Consider the following 20,432-nt stretch of genomic DNA (forward strand, 5'->3'; position numbering starts at 1 on the left):
TTAGCAAGCTGTGATTTGAATCCCGATCTTTTCTTAAAATTGAGAGGGAGGGAGGGACGGAGGGAGGGAGAGAGACATGAATTTGTTGTTACATTTATTTATGCATTCATTGGTTGCTTCTTGTATGTGCCTGGACCAGGGATTGAACCGGAAACCTTGGTGTATGGGGACGATGCTCTAACCAACTGAGCTACTTGGTCATGACATGAACCCAGATCTTTTGATATCAAGTATTCAACACCCATTAACAGGGCTCCCAATACTTTCATTGAACACAATACAATTTTGTTTCCCCTTTCAACTGACAGCCAATGTTTCAAAAGTAAGAACTCTTTTGGGTAAGTCTGAATAAGAGGAGTTGAGGGAGAAGGAGGGAAAGATGTTTTGCAGCCTTAGCAAGTTAATTAGTGTGTGTGTGGGGGGGGGGTGTGAGGGGAGGCACGAGGACAGGCAGAGGAAGTCATTTATTCTACAGACATGTTGTTTGTGTGTGAGCTGTAACATATCGAGACACAGAGTCTAGAGCTGTGCAACCAACATGGTAGCCACCAGCCACTAGCCACACATGGCCATTGGGCACTTGAAATGTGGTTCATTTGAACTGAAATATGCTCCATCTGTCAATTCCACACCGATTTAAAAGACTTCCTATAAAAAAAAAGAATGGAAACTACCTCAACAATTTTATATAGATTAAATAAAATATATTATTAAAATGAATTTCATGTATTATTTTTAATTTTTAATATGTGACTCACATTGGGTGCTCACATTTTATTTCTATTGGACAGGGCTGGTCCAGAGGTTTCCCCTTTGGATGAAACAGTCACTGGGGAGGTGAAGGGAAGTGAGGCCAGGAGGCTATCATTGCCTCAGAGGGACAGAGACTCTGCTCTCAGAAGGCTGGTCCACCCTGCCCTTGGGAACGGGGCCCTTATTTGCAAGACATTCAAGAAGCAGCAAGAGTCCCACGTGGCCATTTCAATGGAAATATTTTTAAGTTCTGAAGCCTAGTTTCTTTCCTAAACTCCCCCCAGGCAAAGTGGATTATTGCTTCCTGGAAATCGAAGCAGGGGACTTGAAAGTGTTTCATATTAAAAACAGAAAAGCTCAAGGAGGAGGAAAATAATTATGTTTCTAAAAGCTTTTTAGAACAAATGCTTGCTTGTGAGAAATAATTTTCCTATAAATATTTTATTCCTCCTTCTCTTTCTTCTGTCCCCCAGCTGAGGATTTCCACATGGACACAGGAGATGATGTCCCCCTTGGGAGAGAAGATCAAAGCCCCCCGGCCCACTTGCTGCTGAGTTTGACTCACAGTCTTTGCAGTGTCTGCTTCCACCCGCCTGCAGGGCTATGAGATGAAGTGGGCTCAGAACTTTGGAAAAACAGACAAAGAACACAGAGAAAAATTCAGAGCTACATCGCATCTGAGTCAGTTGTTTCAAACAAAAAGGTTCAAGGCTTGGCTAGAGAGAGAAACGCTTATGGTTTGTCTGTGGGAACCTGCCCATTCTGGAAGACGTTTAGTATGTAAGTGTTCAATTACTCCTGATTGATGCTAAAGATAACTAAAGAAAACAAACAGCCCATTAAATGGTGTTTCCCAACCAAAGTCCAGTGTGCCCAATGCTTTGAAAGGCCAAAACTCAAAACGCCAGGGTTTGGAGTAAGGAAAGATTTACTGATGGAGGAGGTGCCAACAAAGACGATGAGAGACCTGGTGATGCTTCAGATCCATCTTGCTCGCTGGACCAGGCCAAGGGATTTTTTAAGGGGCTGGGGGAACAGGTATGCAGAAGTGGGGTGAGTTTTCATCGGAGGACCTTGGAACTTGGTCATTTATGTAACGGGGCATCAACACCAGATCTTCCTGGACGAAGAACCTTTGGTTTCTGAAAGGGTTCTGGTGTTGCAGGTCCGGTTATGTCCTGGTTTGGTTCCACATGTGTGTGGGGTGGGGGAGAATGAGGCTTTGGTTCCAGGTGCAGCTGGAGGTCTAAGTTCTCTCTTCTGCGCATGCGCTGGCTGCATGACTTGCAGTATTGGTTTGTTGTCTCTGAAGAGCAACTCACTATCTCATTAAAAAGGATAGGACCATTTTGAGCTGGTTCTGCAGGCGCAATGGGACTTGAAAAATATTTAAAGAACAGAAAACAGGGAAGGCACTAGAATAAGAGTTCCAGAGGCTAAAAACTGGGCCTGGATAATTCCTAACACCTAGAGGCCAGCTCCACACCTGTCCTCAGAGTGAAGCTCAGCAAAAATTCAACCTATAAAGAGCTTTGAGTGGGAATGATGTGCCCAAGGTGTTTAACTTGGAAAACTGAAGAAATGGTGGTACCACTGAGAGAAAAGGGGAAGCTAGGGAAAGACCTAATGTTGGGGGTAGATCATAACTTAGATTTGGTCGATGTGTTGAAATGATAGTAAATATCCTATTGCCCATGGACAGCAGGTAGCTGAAAAGAGGACTCAAGATTATCTTTGATGATCAGCAGCATCAAGTCAGCTCTTAGCTAAGAAACCATAATCACATTTGGTATAATCCCTTCAAAAGGATGTCGATACACAGGGTGTATACAAATGGAGGAACTAGGATGGTGTAGGGCTGAGCATTGGGGCCAGGACATTCAGCTTCAAGGAGCAAAGCTTACAGAAATATATTTTTGCTGTCTTTGCATGCAAGTGCCTGACCTGCAGCAGGGGTAGACTTGTTCTGTGCTGGGAGACCATCTTCATGGGTCACCCATGTGTCTGGTCACGTGGCAATCAAGGCACTGACTGCTCTTGGTTCCAGACTGTCTTTCCAAGCATGATAGACAGCAAACAGCTTTGGGAGGCAGAGGTACGGTCTCTCTCCAGAGCAAAAGGCAGATTTGCTTACAGCCTTGGAAGGCACACATGGTATCTTCTTTCACAGAAAATGGCAGACGTGCTTACTGCTCATTATAAAAGATTCTAGTTTTCTAAGCTCTTGAACTCAGTTCTCTCCTATATCACCACCCACTTTGTGGGCCGATGTCAGCAGATCCTCTTCATGTGGGAACTGGGGCTTGGGGATCTGGCTCCAAAAATGCCCATAATCTGGCTGCTGCAATTGCCGTGAGTCTTTGTCTCTGACCCAGGAATCTCATGTTTTCAACCAGCATCCATAAAATGGTGGCAGGCTGACTTGTCTCAGGCCCTTCAGAGGTTTTGAAAGTCACCCTCAGGGATTCTTATTCTGGATCTAAGGAACTGTAAGAGACTCTGAAGGGAGTCTATAATTAAAGCCAAGTCAGGGAGAGTTCTTCTCTAGGGGATGAGAAAAGAGAGAAGAAAAAAAATGGGCCTCATTGCTTTTGGACATGCCTTTCATATGGATGTGGGCTCACATATTTCAGCAGCATATATGAAGGATGGGATAGGAACATGCAACCCAAAACACACAGACAGACAAATGATAAGTAGGATAAGGTGGGCAATGGACTGCAGGTTTTTTGTTTGTTTGTTTTTTATAATATAAAACCAAAAGAAAAAAAAAGGAATTTTAACATAAACTTTGCAACAAAAATAATACATTTAAAATTTATTAGTCTCATGTTTTTTTTTTATTATTTTAATTTTTTGTTAAATCCTCACTGTAAGATATTCTCTCCATTGATTTTGTAGAGAGAGTTGAACAGTGGGGGAGAGGGAGAGAGGAAAGAGAGACACATCAATGTGAGAGAGCCACGTCAATTTGTTGCCTCCCACATGCACCCCGACGGGGCATGAACCTGCAACCTAGATACGTGCCCTTGATCAGAATCAAACCCATTACCCTTTGGTTCGCCAGCCGACACTCTAACCACTGAGCCATGCGAGCCAGTACAATCTCTTGTTGTTGTTTTTTTGTTTGTTTTGTTTTTATAACAAAATAAGCCTATGCATTTAAATGATTTTGTGTGGCCCCAAGGCTTTACTTATTTACTCTTTTGGTCCTGGAATGAGTAATTATTACAATTATTATTACCCAATTACCTGCTTCCTCAATGCTGACAGAAAGATTTAGTGCAATACAAAAGTCCTGCTAGGTCTTTGGGGAGAGAGTGTATCTTCTGCCCCTCCTATCGCCCCCCACCTCTTCAGCCTTCACCCCCATCCACCTTGGACCAGAGGCATGCTGAGAGGGGCATACAGGGCAGGAGTCTTCTGAAAAGTTGCCCCTAAAAAAAGATTACGTTGACATTTGAGGTTAAAATTTAAATGTAAATAGTTGCAAAGGATTTAATTTCCAATGCATTGTTAGTAGTATGAAAGAAAAAAATTGTCCCAAAACTGTCGGTGGCAGGAATTTATTTTTATGATGCAATTTATAGTCCCTTCCATGAAGTAATTATAATTCCTGATAAAATGCCTGAGTAATTTCCGAATAGACGTTAAGGGGATTAAGAAATCCTAAGAAGTTAGGCTTTCTCACTCAGCTATCTTAAAACTCATCCATCAATCAGACTCTGGCTATTCTTTGGTTGTGGCACCATTTCTTTCTTCTTTAGATTTCTGTTCCAAGAGAGAATCCCCGAATTGCCAGTTTGAAACAAAATTTTTACACATACTAATAACAACTTTATCTGAGAAAGTATTTTAACAATTGACACTTTAAAATAAATTTGCCACATCACTTTTAATTATAGGTGATGGAATCTAAATATCATAATGATTTTATATTCAGTATCATATACATGAAAACTGTAGAAATAAAAGTTTATTTCTTGACACCTAAAAGTTTCAGTTTTCCTTTTGCCCCTCAAATTCATATTTCTACCCTCCGTTTTATCCTAATATGATATTTCTTACAACTGAAATCTTAAAATTAAACTCTCATAATTTTCTAAAACAAAAGTAAGTCTATAAATTTTTGTGACCATAAGGCTTTACTTTTTTTTCTGGAATGAGTAATTACAATTTTTGTTATTACTTAATTGATAAAAATGTACAAATATATTACATATTTTGATAAATAATTGTTAAATATAAATTTTAAATTTTATTGGAAATACACCTCTTAATTAAATAAATGGGGCTGGTTTATTCCAACTCCCCAAGAAGGACATGTATCCATAAATAGAAATGACCTATTACTAGGGAGAGCTAGGTTCAACATCAAGTCTATTCTTGTTTTTTTGTTTTTAAAATGTTGTTCACATAAGTACATGGGAGTGGAAGGAGTTTGTTATAGTAATATTACTCAACTCTTTGGACTTCTGAGTTACATTCTGAAATCACATTTAAAATAACATATCTGCCAGCTGTCATGACTAGGTACTCTTTCAACTTTGTTGAAAGCAAGGAATGGGAAAAATGGTTTGCAACAGCATTAGTTCCTCCTCCTACGGATTCAAATCAGACCTTTTGGTAACTGGAGGGTTTTAATACTCAAGGGCAATGCCCAGGAATGTGAAGGTAAATTGGCTCAGTGGGGGGTGGGGGGGTGGGAAGGGGAGGGGGGACTTACAAAAAAAATCTCTGCCTTATAGGTTTTGCTCATATCCTTAGTGTAAATACTTCCATAACCACAGAACCAGTCTAAACTGGCCTCCTCTTATCTATCTATATATATAAAACCCTAATATGCAAATTGCCCCTTCAGGATTTCAGCCGGGAGATCGGGAGTTCAATCACTTGCTATGATGTGCGCTGACCACCAGGGGATGGAGTGGAATGAAGGAAGGCTCTGGCCAGCAGCCGACAGCTGTGGAAGGGAGACCCTGGCCAGCAGCTGGAAGGCCCCGATTGGCCCTAATCGCTGGCCAGGCCTAGGGACCCTACCTGTGCATGAATTTCATGCACCGGGCCTCTAGTGTCTAATAAGATACAAAGTTGTTTTTCAGAGATAACAGAACAAGGCTGAAAATCTTGAAGTTGGACAGTAGACATGTGCAATAAAGAAAATTCACCCTAGAATAACTTCATTGTCAAGGGCTCAAAATCCACCAGGGATGCATACTAACCACCCCCAAACTCAAATGTACGAAGTATGAAAAGCCGTGATTCCCTAGCACCTGCGCATTAGGCCCCCAAGCCTGCAGTGCATGCGCACTAGGCTCTTGTTGAGAGCTCCTTTAAACACCTGATTATCCCTTGGAAAGGCTGTGCCTCAAGGCTCCCTGTGCAGCCTTTGAAGACCACTGATTGCTCTGTGAGCTTCGTTCACTAGATCTTGGCTCAGATCCTGCCTTCCGTAACTTGTAATGTTTGAGATCGTGGGCGTATTGTTTAACTTCTATAAATCTCTGTTTCCTCCTACAGAATAGGAGAAGCCTATGCCTACCTCCCAAGGAAGTAAGAATGGTGGCGGTATGTATAGTGTGTTGGCATCCAGCAGATGTTCCACACATGGATGTTACTATCAGAGTCCTCTTTTATTTTTCTGTTAATCCTCACCTGAGGATATATTTCCTTTCTCTTTTTAAAATATATTTTTATTGATTTCAGAGAGGAAGGAAGAGGGAGCGAGAGATAGAAACATCAGTGAGAGAGAATCATTGATCGGCTGCCTCCTGCACACCCCCTCGTGAGGATCAAGCCCGCAACCTGGGCATGTGCCCTTGACCAGAATCAAACCCAGGACCCTTCAGTCTGCACTCACTGATAGTGCTGAGGATGTTTTGTTCCATTGATTTTTATAGAAAGTGGAAGGGGAGAAAAGAAAGAGAAAGAAACATCTATGTGAGAGAAACTCATCAATTGATTGCCTCTCTCATGAGTTCTAACTAGGCAGAGAAAACCTGCAGCCCAGGTATATGTCCTTGATGGGGAACCTGAGATCCTTCGGTGTGTGGCCAATGTTCCAAACACTGAGCAACACCGGCCAGGGCCAGAGTCTTAGTAGAGTTGAAAGGAATATACTTGAGGTTTGATGCTTGGGGTATACAGGCAAGGGGGAAACATAGGTTTGTTTGTGTTTTTTTCTCTCCAAAGCAAATGACTACTTTGGTTATCTTAAAATGCTCACTTCAAAACAAAACTTTCAGCTTGTTTCTCTCCCTTTTATACAATCTTTTATCTTATGGATTGCAGGTAAAGGCTGGGATCGCCACTTGGTGTGGACAAACACACACAAGAACAACAATGGCTCTCTTTGGGAGTAGAACCCAAGTCTAGTCCATCTTGGATCTATCTAACCAGGAGGTTTAGTAACCAGGAAACAGAAGGGCCTCCTTCTAAGATGGTTTCACCTGTAAGGCAATGCGTAACCAGGTCCCCTGGGGCTTCATTAACATGAGGTTGCTGGTGGTTCTACTGGCTTGTTAAGGGGCTTTTTAAAGTCTTGTTTAATGACGATAAATGGCAGAGCTAAGTCTCATCACCACATTATAAACAATTCTAGGGCACAACCAATATCTCACACTGTACTTTATTTTTCTTCACAATATTAACTGGACAAGGGAAGTTTAATAGCAAGGTGGCTTTTTCTGATAACACAAAAAAGGTCCTTTTATTAATGCTGGTTAACTAGAGACTTACTCTATCTTAACCATCTAAAACATGCTTACCATGCTTGTGTGTGTGTGTGTGTGTGTGTGTGTGTGTGTGTGTGTGTGTGAAGTGTTACAGGATAGCAGCCACCCCTAAAAAGTATTCAGCTTAAAAGCAGTCATGGAAGATCAAAGTGGAATTTTGATAACAAAAGTTTTCAATACAAAAACAGTTTTTATACACTTATTTTATTTCAGACAAAAATAATCTCAAAACAAAAGCAAAGCTTGGTTGAAAACTTAAGAAGACAGTATATTAAACATAACCACCAACACTTCCCCGAAAGAAACTTGATTGGCTATCACTCCTTCAAATGGTACCCCAAAGGGAAAAACTTAATAAAATGAGCTAGCTTGGAAGGCCCACTGCAGATTCCCCAAGAGGCTTAGGTATATGGCATTACTAAGTATCTACATCACAGTCATATTTGGTAACAGTCCCAGGATCTTTTGATGAAGGCTTTCTGTCTTGCACAGGTGTTTTTGTTTGCTAGGCTTACATTGGTACCCAAAACAAACTCTCCATTAATAGGAAATTGGCTTTAAGTTATTTTTCTGGGGTAGCATGATGAATTGGTGTAATACCATTCATACTCTATCTGATTTTCTTCGTGTCCAGTGGATGCATATTTCATGGTTGTCCAACGTCTGTCCTAGGAGCACAGACATGGAACAGATATGATTTTTTGGGTTAAGGACAAGGGACCTGTATTATCACTTATTCAATCAAGTTTCACATTTTTTGTTTTGTTTTTATTTTCTTTCTGTATTGTGCATAATAAATACTTAGAAACAGATGTTCCTACCAACCAGAAGGTTTTCATTAAATATCCTATTGTTTAAAACTGCAAATGTATTGTTTAAGTAGCCATTAGACATAGCCAGGCTTGAAATATATGCCATTGCTGGCAAATGTTTGAAAGAGTTTTGGTCCTTATGCATTGCTGTACAGAGCTGGATTTTGAGTTGTTCTGATGTCTCTAGAATCTAAACATTATCACAGAACTTTAAAATATTTCTCGCTTGTTTTGTAAGGTCCTTCATGGAGATATGACATTGACTCCTAGCAAAAGGTCACACTTGTTTCCATTTCATACCCCACAGTCGTGGCTCTTCTGAAACCTCCACGCCCTGATCCAATCTTGGGAATGTTTTGCTCTTTTGAAAATTCCTCCCTCCCTCCCCTGCAACAAATGTCCTTTGTCCCATAATAATTAAAAAAAAAAATCTCTGGAAGATCCAAATTGAATAATAATAAAGTTCTGGTTGGAACCTTCATAAGCCTGACAATGTAGAATTGTATTTTTTAAAAAGTGTGCAACCACATTTGTCTGGGAAGCAAAAGACACCACAGAATAAGATCAGAATAGAATTTCAACTGACTCCCTAATTTCCTTAGCATGGCTTGTATTTCAAGCCCTTCCTGTTTCTTTCTGATAGAGCAGGTGTACATTACTAACTATTAGTGATAAGAAAGGATAAAAACAACCACTGCCTTAGAAGTACAATTGAAATGAGAATTTAAGTTCACATTTGTAAAGTAGTCATTTTAGCATAAGTTTAATTACATGTTAGACTACTTGCAATTCTGTTCAATCAGTGGAGCCTTAATAGGAAAGCCAGACATGTGTTGGGTCTGCCTTATTTATGTTTCATCCTGATTATTATAACTCCTCTTGATTTATAATCGCTTCCTAATTTCCCACACTAGGCCAGGACTATATCTTTCAATGATAAGCAATAAATATTTACTAATGTAATAAAAGTCATATCTGAATATGCAGAGATAAGTGGGCTGGGGCAGAATATGTTTTTGTTTGTTTGTTTGTTTGTTTGTTTGAATATTGAAATGTGACTTCCTTAATTCGAAATGTGACTTTAACCCAAATCTTAAAACATACAAGATTTTTCAGCCACTGTACAAACTCAGATGAACTGTCTGCTACAGTACATGTCGACTGTTTTGATCTCTCTTTCTGAGTGCTTGTGCACTGGGGGCGTGGGAGGACCGCAGACGTTCTTCAGAGATTTTCTCCTGTGGTTCTGTTTAGAACCCTTGCCCCCCACTGGGAAAGTGCATGTGTTCTAGCTAACCTTGACGCTGGCCAACATATGCCCCATGCATTCGGGTGTGACTCTCTTCTCAACAAGAAATAAGTAGGAATGGTCCTCTGGTTGTCTGATCACAAAATAATGGAGACGATAAAAAAAGGAGAAGAAAAAAATGACTAGTTGAAGCTTTTATATACATTCATTGCTTCTAACATGTTTTTAACAACAAGAAAAATGCAACATAACTACTCTTAGAGTGAGTGCAGCCACAATACTGTACAGTTCTGGGGGCAGGCAGCTGGGCACGTTCACCATCAAAACCAGATAACAAAACCCCACAGCAAAGGAAACCAGCCAGAGGCCAACCCCTGGGAGTTTTTTTTTGTGTTTTTTGTTTTTTTTAATATATATATACATTTTTTTGAATATTCTGCAAATCCCAGTTTGAACAATAACAAAAACAACAATAAAAGACAAACAGACTCTATATTAAAAACATCCATGTTCTTCATTGTTACTCTAAAGCAGCTTGGAGGCTGTCGCCACTTGGAGTGTACTGCAAACTGACTCCATTAAGATGATCTTGGCAGGATAGCAGCACAGGATTTGATATTCCATATTTATCACTTTTGACAATGTAAACCTTTCATAAAATAATATTTCTCTTAAAAATTAGAATCATTCAAAGGTCTGATCGTCCCGTTCCCTGAGGCCCGCCAGGGAGGTCTGGCTTCATACCATGGGGTTTCCTGCTTTCTTGGTGTGGGGCATGGGGCATAGGCCACTGCACGTCAGGAAAAACCTGAAGGACAGCCAGGGAGAGGGCCCTGCGGAAGGAGGGCTCTGGGTGAGTCTATGTGGAAACAGGCCATGGAAAGCAATTCTCGAAAGGTCAAACCATCGGAGCCAGAATTTTATCCCCTGGTCACTTCCCATCTAGATTTTCAACTGAATGAACCTCATGGGTTTAACCAAACATGTATGCAAGCCTAAATAATGTGAGTTAAATTCTGATTTGTCCAGGGACAAGTAAACCCTCAAGGAACAAGGGCAAAGGGACAACAGGTATGTCCCTTGCAATAAACAATTATGTTGCCATGGGAGTGCACGTAACTCCGTGGCCGGCATGCTCCAGGGTTTCTCCCGTAGCTGAGACCCGGGGCTTAGCTCATCTTCTCAGAAATGCTTTTAAACAATTAAGAGACAAGAATCTCAAATGGAAAAATGATCATTGTTTTGCTAACAAAGAATGTAGAGGCCATAACTAAATACAATTTTTAAAAATGCTGAGATGCATGTATTTTTTTTTTTTAAAAAAGCAGCTTTCGAAATATTAACCACAGCATTAAACATTGAACATAGTACATTCCAAAGTTAATACAGATAAATGGTATATAATGCAATAATGCCACAGTTATTCCACGTGTGTCTCAGGCTCTCTAAACTTGAAAACATATCTCCTAGTTTATCAGCTGAAGATCACTTCTTTCACTACTTCTCTAGTGCTGTCCACCACTATTTTTTTTTTTTTCCTTTTTAATGCCCAGGATGTACAGATAAACTCCACATTCCACACCTGGAACTTTTTTCCCCTCTGTCAGGTTTTCAAATAAAACCAAACTACAATGACAAGATAATGTTTTACATCGCAACTCCACAGACATGGGTCAATTAATCCATGACACTTCATCCCAACGCTTCCTTCAGGATTTATGACCCTCCCCTTGCTCTAAACTGCTCAGACGGGTGGGTGGCCGCGCAGCCAACTCGCATGCATGCGCAGCGGCCACACTGCACGCGGGCTGCACGCACGTGCCTCCTTTCTTTGCTGTTCCATTTCGGTGGCGGCGCTCCAGCCTTCACCACCTCCCTCTGCTAGGAAAGGCAGAGTGCCTCTGTTTCCTTCCCTGCACAGTGACAAACATCGTAGGAGCGCTGGTTCCCAGGCTCCAGGCTCCACACTCGACATGGAAAAGGGCCTCCAGCCTGGCGGGCCCGGTGTACCAGGCCCCAGCCTGCTCTTCGTTCCTGACAGTGGAATTCTGACTCCTCAGCTTCCAGACGCCGGAGACCACAGGCCTCGGTTTGAAATCCATGGAGCAGGCCAGCGAGTGCCCAGGCTCGGTTCCAGGACCAGGCCTCCCAACCGGGACCAAGGGGGACTTCCAACCGCGGCCTCTTGCGGAAAAGCAGGCACTTGTGGCGGCCTGATGCTTCTGTAACTGCAGCCTTCCTGATGCCGAAGGAGTCACCGAGACGTCCACTTCCTCGCATTCCCAAGGATTCTGTTTCACACACAGAGCCAGTTTTTGGAGAGGGAGCGTATCCAAAATATAAGAATATACACATCAGGGCTTAAGGTACTGGATGATTTTGTAGAAATTGCTAAAATGCTTCTCGGCACAATTGGTAGCTTAAAAAAATACTTTCCTATGGGTTAAGGGCATTTTTCCTACCACTGTCCTTCGGTGTGGAAATCTTGGCGGATACCAAGTCCATCTGAAGTTCCCAATTATTTTTTTTTTTCTGCCAACCAGGCATGTACCATGTGAGCCATATGCAAAGTGTAGGTTCTCCTGGCCGGAAAAGAATGCACTTCCCTCCAAGCACCTCCCTCTATGAATATCACAGCCCCCGGGGGCAAATCAATGCAAGGAAAATGAACACCTTCTTCCAAACCTCCAGCAGCCAGCAGGCCGGCTTCTGGAACAGTCATGTTCTCCATCAGTTTGCCCTTCAGATGGTGAGTCAGCCCAGCCACTAACATGGAAAGCGAATCCGTTTATAGGCACAGGAGATCCAGGTGGAGCCACACCGGTGGAGCTTGGCAATGACTGGTAGTAGGCTTTCCAAGGACAGGATGCTCCATGGGACTGTCCTAAATAAATAAATCTTTTTTCCATAATGTAAAAAATAAATGGTATTTCCCTTTGGCAGTAAATAGCTGATTCGACGTGGAGCCTGAAAGCTGTTTTTGTTGTTTGTTGTTTGCTTGTGTTTAAGAGACCACAGCTCCGTTTCATGGTACATCCCAACAATGCATATATTTCTACTGCTTTCATGAACCTTTTGCATATTTGTCTGGGGCAGGCCTGTTGCCTTCACTTGTGACCCAGATAGGCACCCAGGGTGATGCAAGCTCCCACCAGGGCCAGGCTGAGCAGTGCCTTCAGAGATAGCCAGGAGAAATCGAACAGAGGCCGCATGTTGGGGCCGTACAGTTCCACAAAGGCGTCCTGCAGGGGAGAGAGGAGGGAAGAAAAAGAGAGGGTATTAGAGACAGAGATCGGGCCCACTCTTTTCACTTTCATTCAAGAAATATTTATTGAGACCCTATTTATGTGTCAGGCACCCTAGAGAAACAGCAGTGAATGACATAGGTTGAAAGTTCCTGCCTCACAAAGCTCTTATCTAGTCAAGTGGGATGGACAATAAACAAAATAAATGTATGATATACGTGTGTTAGAGACTGGTAAGTGCGAAGGGGTAAAATAAAACAGAAAAGGCGGTTGGAAATCTGGGAGGCTTTGCAATTTTCATGAGCATGGCCATTCACAGGAATAATAAAAACCCCACGGCTACAACAACACTCCTTTATTGAATGTTTGCTATATGCCAGGCACTTGTAATGAATGCCTAACATGCATTACTTTATTTATTCTTCATGTCAAACTTATGGGTTTTGTTTATTCCTGTTCTGTAGGGGAAAAAACCCTGAGAATCGCAGAGGTTAAAGGATTTGTCTAGTCAACAGTAGGGCCAGGGTTTGAACCCAGATCCAAACCAGTGCCCTTCATTCTGCTGATGCCCTAACAACAACTCTGTGAGTGTTTGGTCTGCCCGGGAGGCTGATGTGGTGGACACAGCAGGGCGGCCTCCGCTGGTTGCAGGCCTAGCCTCTGAGGTCAAGGACAGGGTGCTCCCTGGGAAAGGAAGCCATCCTAGGGTTTCTACCGGGAGGGGGTGGGGAGGGGAGGGGGCGCGGCCAGACTGGATGACCACAACTTCACATTTAACTCAAGTTGTGAACTTTACAAGCATGTGGTCATTTATGGTCAGACTGTGTCAATGGACACACAGGTCCCTGGGCAAAGATGGCTCCTGGTTTCCCTTTGTGCCGCTGCTTGGAAGCCAGGCCTGCAGGGTTTGTAGCAAAGGTCTCTGGGTTGTCTTAGCTCGTTCCTTAGATTTGTTGGGGAAGATTAGGTTCCACATTTGGACCCAATTATTATTTGGACAACTCTGTAAATCTATCTAAATATATAACTCAGTAAATGAAATGCTTTTTCACATGGTGTGATTTATTTAGGCATTTCAACAACCTGGAATCGGAGCACATGATTTCATTATGGAAGACAGTAACACGCGGAAACTTCTGACATTGCTGCACAGAGGAGGTTCTGACAACCTTCACAGTGTTTCTGTCTGTTTGGGGCAAATACTGCAGTAAAGGGACCAGGTATCATCTTTGTCTCCCAGTGCTGTGCATGGTTGTGTACATGCAGGTGCTTAATGAATGTTCAATGAATGATTCAAGTTCTCTTAATCCATTCACTGGTTTGAATTCTCTTTAACCTAATACAAGCATGTCAAACTCCAAGGCCAACATGGGCCAAATAAACGAGGCAGGCAACCCGCGGGCGGCGAGTTTTGACATGCTTGACCTAATACATTATCCAGATGTTTACCCTGCCTGTTTGAAAGTGTGCCTTCTAAATACAACCACCTCTGGGAATCTTGGAGTAGTCTTGGAGGTGAGAGTTTAAGACATTAGGGGAACTTCTCCCATTATTAAATAAAGATTTACACAGTTATTTTTCATGACTGCCTAGTATTCCATATATATATACATGCTGTGCTTTCTTGAGCCAATTCTTTATTTGGGTTGTTTTAAACATTTACTAAACAATATTATGCTACATCTTTACATGAATTTCTATGTATTTGTTCAGATGTGGGGGTTTTGTGTGTGTGTGTGTGTGTGTGTGTGTGTGTGTGTGTGTGATGTGTGTGTATTTAGACAAATTCCTAGCAGGTGAACACACTTGACCAGCCATCAAAACTGTTTACTGAACGGAGCCAGCCGGGAGATCACGGGTCAATTCCTGGTCAGGGCACATGCCAGGTTTCACGCTCAATCCCCAGGAGGCAGTGGATCAATGATTCTCTCTTATTGTTGATGTTTCTCTATCTCCCTTCCCCTTCCTCTCTCTCTAAAATCAATAAAAAGATTTTTTTAAATTGCTTACTAAAGTCACAAAAGGTTTCTGTGGAGTCATCCCCACCCTCTCACTAGTTGCCCTGGGACCAGTAACACCTTTCACAAAAGGCAGACAAGGGGTTAGGGCACCGGTTCTCATTGGTCTTGAGGGTGGTCTTGCCCCACAGGAGACATTTGGCAATATCTGGAAACATTCTTGGTAGTCATGGTTTGGGGTGAGGTCATCTGTGGGTAGAGGCCAGGGATACTGCTCAATATCCTATGATGCACAGGGTGGCCTGTGAAGAAAGGTTTTAAAGAACCTTTGTGATCATGCACCACAGAAGACCCAATGGTCTATCTAGTGTGTCAACAGCACAAGATCAGTTGGTGAGCCAGCAAGTGGGAGATCTGGACCTCACATGTACTAGATTAACTTGTACCAGGAGAGGGCGCAAGGGTTTTCTTCTTTTTTAATCTATTGTTAAAATGTTCCAAACTGAGCCTTAGCAGAGCCAGGCTCTAACACAGTGGTGGGGAATGTCCCGCCCAAGGGCCATATAAGGCCCCAGAAATCATTTGGTCTGGCCCTGCCAAGGCATTAGATGGTGAGTTCAGTAAAAGTTTGCCCAAATATAGCAGGCTAATTTTTAAGTTGATAATTTTGTATGGCCCATGAATGATGTTATAAATATCCAAATGGCCCTTGGCAGGAAAAAGGTTCCCCACCCCTGCTCTAACAGATAATGAAATATGTGTTTAGTGCTCTTAGCACAAAGCTGAGGTAAAAATCATGATTGCTTGTCAAGAAACATACCTTCCCTATATATAATCAGGGATAAATGGGGCAGAAAGGGGTCGGGACATATTTACAGGCAGGAGAAACTGCCCCTTGCAAAGTGCAGCCTCAGGTCCCACAGACACAGCCGGGAACATCTCTGAGCCCTCCCTAAGGGGTGGGCAGTCTGGAACCCCCAACAGCCCAGCCAAAGGACGCCCTCTGAGCACTGACAGTAGGAAAGAAGGACCGTGGCTGGACTCCACATTTCTTTAGTTACCAATGGAGTTGTCTGTGGCTGACTATGAAACGGACTAAGACTCTGGCCGTCTGACCTTTCTGGACAAGAAGCCATCCTGGGAAAGCAGAGGAAGCCGGGACACATGGGCTGGCATTCCCTTCTCATCTGGCTGGTGCACAGTCCGAGGGGGCAGAGGAAATGCATGTCTAACTACCCCTTCCTCTCCGGGGCTGGAATAACCCCCTCTCCTGACACTGCTCCTAAGGGGCCACTGCTGATGTGCATTACAAAGAAAATGCACATCTAGGGGATGAGCTAACATAGCATCTCTTGACCCAAAGACTGAGAGCAGAGGCGCTGATGCAGCCCCCAGGGGTCTGGGAACAGCTCTGGGCTTGGAGAGAGGGTCTGGGTGAAATCCCAGCTTTGACATTTTATTGCTCATGACCTTGAACAAATTACCCAATCCTGAGCCTCATTTACTTCACCCATAAAATTGGTTATTGTGAAGATTAACGTAGGTGATTCAAAGCCATTTGTCAATGTGGCCCAGAGCGTGAACTAGTGGCAACATTCACTTGTTCTCTAGTCTGCTCCCTTGCAAACCTGCCGCAGGCGTCCTGAACCTGCCCCTCCCTCCAGAAGGTCCACCGAGGGGAGGGGAGGGAAGGACAGGTTTTCACAGCGCACTTCACAAGCTCCCTCTAAAGATGCCTGGTGATGTCTGTAGAAATTGTGAATTAAAATGCACACGGGATGTGTTCCGGTGGAAGACAGGAAGTGAAATTACAATGCCCATCTGTACTTCCTCATCAATTGGTAAGTCAGGTTGCGGGTTGAGGGGCGTCATTAACCCCCCAGGGTTGATCGGGCCTCTGAGCGTTGCCCATCTATGTTCCAAAGTGCCAAGCGGACCCTGTGGGCTCAGGACTGAAGGTCCTCAAAGCTCCTTTCCTACAGTCTTCTTGCTTTTCCAAACATCCTGATTAGGGCGATTTCCGAAGTCTGTTTGAACAGCCTGTCATTATTTGTTTAAGTCTGAAAGCTGTATTAAATAAACACATGCTCATTTTATGTATTAGAAGCAACAAAGTGGGAAAAAGAAAACCTGAGCTGTTGTCATGTGACTCAGACCAAACCCCAATCTATGCATTTGGAGGCACTGCCAGCCTGGCTCATGCCAGCACTGGCAAGGGCTCTGCCCGATTTCAGGGGTGCAAAGAGCAGGTCCCAAGGGGGGTCCTTTCTCCTTTTGCTGGCCCCTCACATCACAGAGGAGACAGGCGGTGCCCCAGCTCTGGTCACTCTTTCACAGGCAGCTTCTCCACAAACTCCAAATTCAGAGGTCGCAGATGGTCTGAGTCTGAATTCCACCCTGGGCCGGCATCAACGGGACAGGAAGGCCCCACTCCCACCCCAAACCGGTGCTGCAGGGCGGAAAGTGAGCCGGGGGCGGGGGGAGGGGGGGAGACCAGAACAGACCAGGCTCAGACTCCTAAGCTGGGCGGAGGGAGTCAACAGCAAAAGTGTCCTTGTCTCTTCTGCAATGGGACCAGGCCTGGGACCACTGTAACCCCCTTCTCTCCCTCTCTAACCTCCCCCCCCCCGCCCCCGTTCTCGCCACCCCTACATGCATACCTCCCTGGAGCCAGCCCACCCTCCAATATCTTCCTCTTAAGAATCCTTCAAAAAAGTTTCACTTAAACCTGATTCCAAATGAAACGAGATTTAACGCCGAGTTCTGCTGAAGCCAATGGGGTGGGGGTGAAGGTGGGGGCCAGGTACTCTTTCACAACTTCTCCTCCCTGAGGAAAGGTCAACGGAGAGACCTTTATGTATTTGGCAATGAGTATCAAAAACTTTAAAAATATTGTTCTTTTGTTAGTAATTCCCCTTCTGGTTGTTTATCTTGAAAAAAGTAATTAATAAAATGCTCTGATTGTTTATAATAGTTAAAACCTGAAAACGACTTAAATGTCTGAAAACATGACTGGGTAAAGAACTATGGCACATCCATAGGATGGAATACGGTTCAGCCATTGGAACGTGTACCCTAGATTCACTGGCAATGAAAGATGCTCCCAACTTAAGATTGAGTGACACAGGTAACAGCTAAACCAGTGTCTGCAAGTTCAAGCCCTGGTGTGGGTTCTCAGCTCTCCTTAGACGGTGGGGAAATTTAATATGGCTCAGTTGCCTATAAACACCTGAGACATTCAGCTTCACCCCACAGTCTTTGAGCTGACTGTGGATACAGGCATAATATGATCATGGAGACCCCAAGGGGAAGAAAGCCATCTTGACCTAAAGAGTTTACGATGCAGAGAGAGATGCCGCCTCTGTGTGCACCTCTGAACTAACCAAAACCCAGGTGTGCTGCCATTTTGTATCCTGCCCAGAGCACACCTGTCGGTGGTAAGAGGGAAGTAAAAAGAAAATCAGATGGTGCCAACAGGAAATCAAACACTGCTATCAAGTGCCCTGGGTATTTTCCATTTCTCATGGCTTTATCATTTTGTCTCCATGGGAATCACCTCTCTCATGACAATCTGAGAATTAGGGAAAGAAAAAAAAGGGCAAGGATGTGCCATAGTCACACAAAACTTTGGCTGCAAGGACACTCCAAGTAAGTTCAGATCTCCCAGATTGGTGTGATAATGCCCAAGAAAGATATTTGCTCTTTTTAAATAGGTGAGGCAAATGAAACCTAGACAGGTCAAGTATGTTACTTACAGTGGGGACTGATACTGATAAGTTGATGTGAGGTGGAGGGGGAGAGGAGAGGCCTCCTGTGCTTACTGGGTTAGAACATCTACAAGCAGTGGGTTCTTTTCTCTCCCCTGTGCCTCCTCCTTGCTTCCCTCAACGTGCTTCCTCCCATCCTGACCTTCCTCTGTGCCCCAGCCCTGACCCCATCCCACAGCAGCCTCCTCTGGCCTTCAAGTGTTGCCGAAAGAAGTCACCCAACCATGCAGACCAATTCGGCTCTGAATTCATGGCCTCCAAATTCAGTGAGTTCTTGAAACCACTTAACATACCCTTACCCTTGCTTGGATGCTTTCTCAGCTCCTTTTCATGATTATTCCAAACAGCCACCACTTTTCTCACATGTTCTCCTCGCTGTTTAGCAACTGCTGTCACCTCTTTCTTCTCTGAGAAACTCGGGGTCATTGGGTGGGATTTATTGCAGCTCCCTATTCTGGAGCACCCATCAGCTTACATCACTATCTGTCCTTCCCCGACTCTTTGTACTCTGCACCCACAGCCCACTGTCTCCCATTGCTTCTGGAACCTTCCTCCATCAATTGTCCCTGCTTTCAACGGCAATTTCAACCTCACCCTTGCTTTGGTCTCTTTTTTCCTTGGCATACAAACATTCAGATTTCTTCAGTAGAGAACACACGCTTCTGAGTTAATCCTTGAAGGACAAGGGAGTTGGGGGTATTTATCCACTGACGAAAAGGAAAGTAAATTCAGATTTCCTCAGAATGACTGTGCTGATGCTGTGTCCCATCCCGACCATTATCTTCTTTCTCTTTGCCGTTTTGGACAAGTTGCTAACCCACCTTCTCAGCTGCCTTCCAACCTTCATTTTAATCTACCCAGTCTGGCTTCTTCCTCCATTGTGCCTCTGAAACCACCACCCAGAGGCCAGACATACCCTCCGCATGGATATTCACCGGGTGCTTTACACTCTGGACCCCAAGCACTCTAGGAGAGTTTCCCCTGTCTCCATGGGCACCTCCTCCTCTGCCTGCTCTGATAGGTGCTCCTTCTCCCGGGCTTGCCTGGACAGCCTTCTCTTCCTTTGGACAATCTCCTTCACTCTCGTGGTCTTAGATACCATCCCATGATGGTGCCTCTCACATCTTTATATGCAACCCCACTTGATCCTCAGACTACCAGATTCCAATCCCTGTCACTTTCTAAGAGGTGCCACTGGAAGTTACCATGCAGCCACTGGAGTTACCATCGCCTCCTCCAGCAAGTCGTCTCCCTTCCTATCTTCGAAGTGTCCATGCTGTTAAGTAAAGCTATACCCTGAGAGACTTCTAGGCATTTTCCTGTTTCTCATCCCTCCCCCACCATTCATTCAATGGGAAATCCCATCGTCTTGGGTGGGGCTCCTCCCGAAGCAGACCCCAAGACAAAGACTTGAATGTAATCAGGTTATTTGGGAGATGATCCCAGCCACCACTAGTAGGGGGTCTGGAAGGAAAGCAGCCATGAATTACCTTACCTAGCAAGTTGCTGCTGCTGGTAACTGGAACTTAATCCCGCTGAGAAACCTGGGGGCCAGTGCAGAAAATGCACCTTTTGTTATTCCACCAAGGGGCCAGAGAGCTAGGGTATTTACACACCAACTCCTTGCACTCGTTGGCTGTGGGTTGCTCCTATGGAGGCATCAATACCCCAGCAGCTATGGCCCGTCATGAGCACAGACAAAGTGGGCTCTAGAGGCCAGAGAAAGCCCTTGGGGAAAGAGATGCAGAGGCTGTACCTCCTGTAGCCGGAGGTTAGCTAGACAGCACTGAAGTGAAGGGCAAGGGGTCTGGACAGGGCTGTGTATGCACCACTGATTTCTCCATCCCCATTACCTTCTCTCCCCAGCATTTCTGCTATGATTCCCCATCTGAACTCTCTGCCTCCAGTCTGTGG

The 20,432-nt window shown here is 44.0% G+C and overlaps 1 protein-coding gene across 3 annotated transcripts in view; it reads right to left on the reverse strand.

Annotated features, from left to right (window-relative positions):
* Window positions 1–8,683: 8,683 nt before the first annotated feature.
* The window catches only part of BCL2 (BCL2 apoptosis regulator), a 164,324-nt gene continuing 152,575 nt past the window's right edge, over window positions 8,684–20,432 (reverse strand). For all 3 annotated transcript variants that reach the window (XM_079784073.1, XM_079784074.1, XM_079784072.1), the window contains one exon: window positions 8,684–12,790. In XM_079784073.1, the coding sequence (XP_079640199.1) occupies window positions 12,656–12,790 (135 nt within the window). In that variant the 3' untranslated portion in view covers window positions 8,684–12,655. The remainder of the gene's footprint in view (window positions 12,791–20,432) is intronic.

Source organism: Cnephaeus nilssonii (assembly GCF_951640355.1).
Source record: "Cnephaeus nilssonii genome assembly, chromosome: 11".
NCBI lineage: Eukaryota > Metazoa > Chordata > Mammalia > Chiroptera > Vespertilionidae > Cnephaeus > Cnephaeus nilssonii.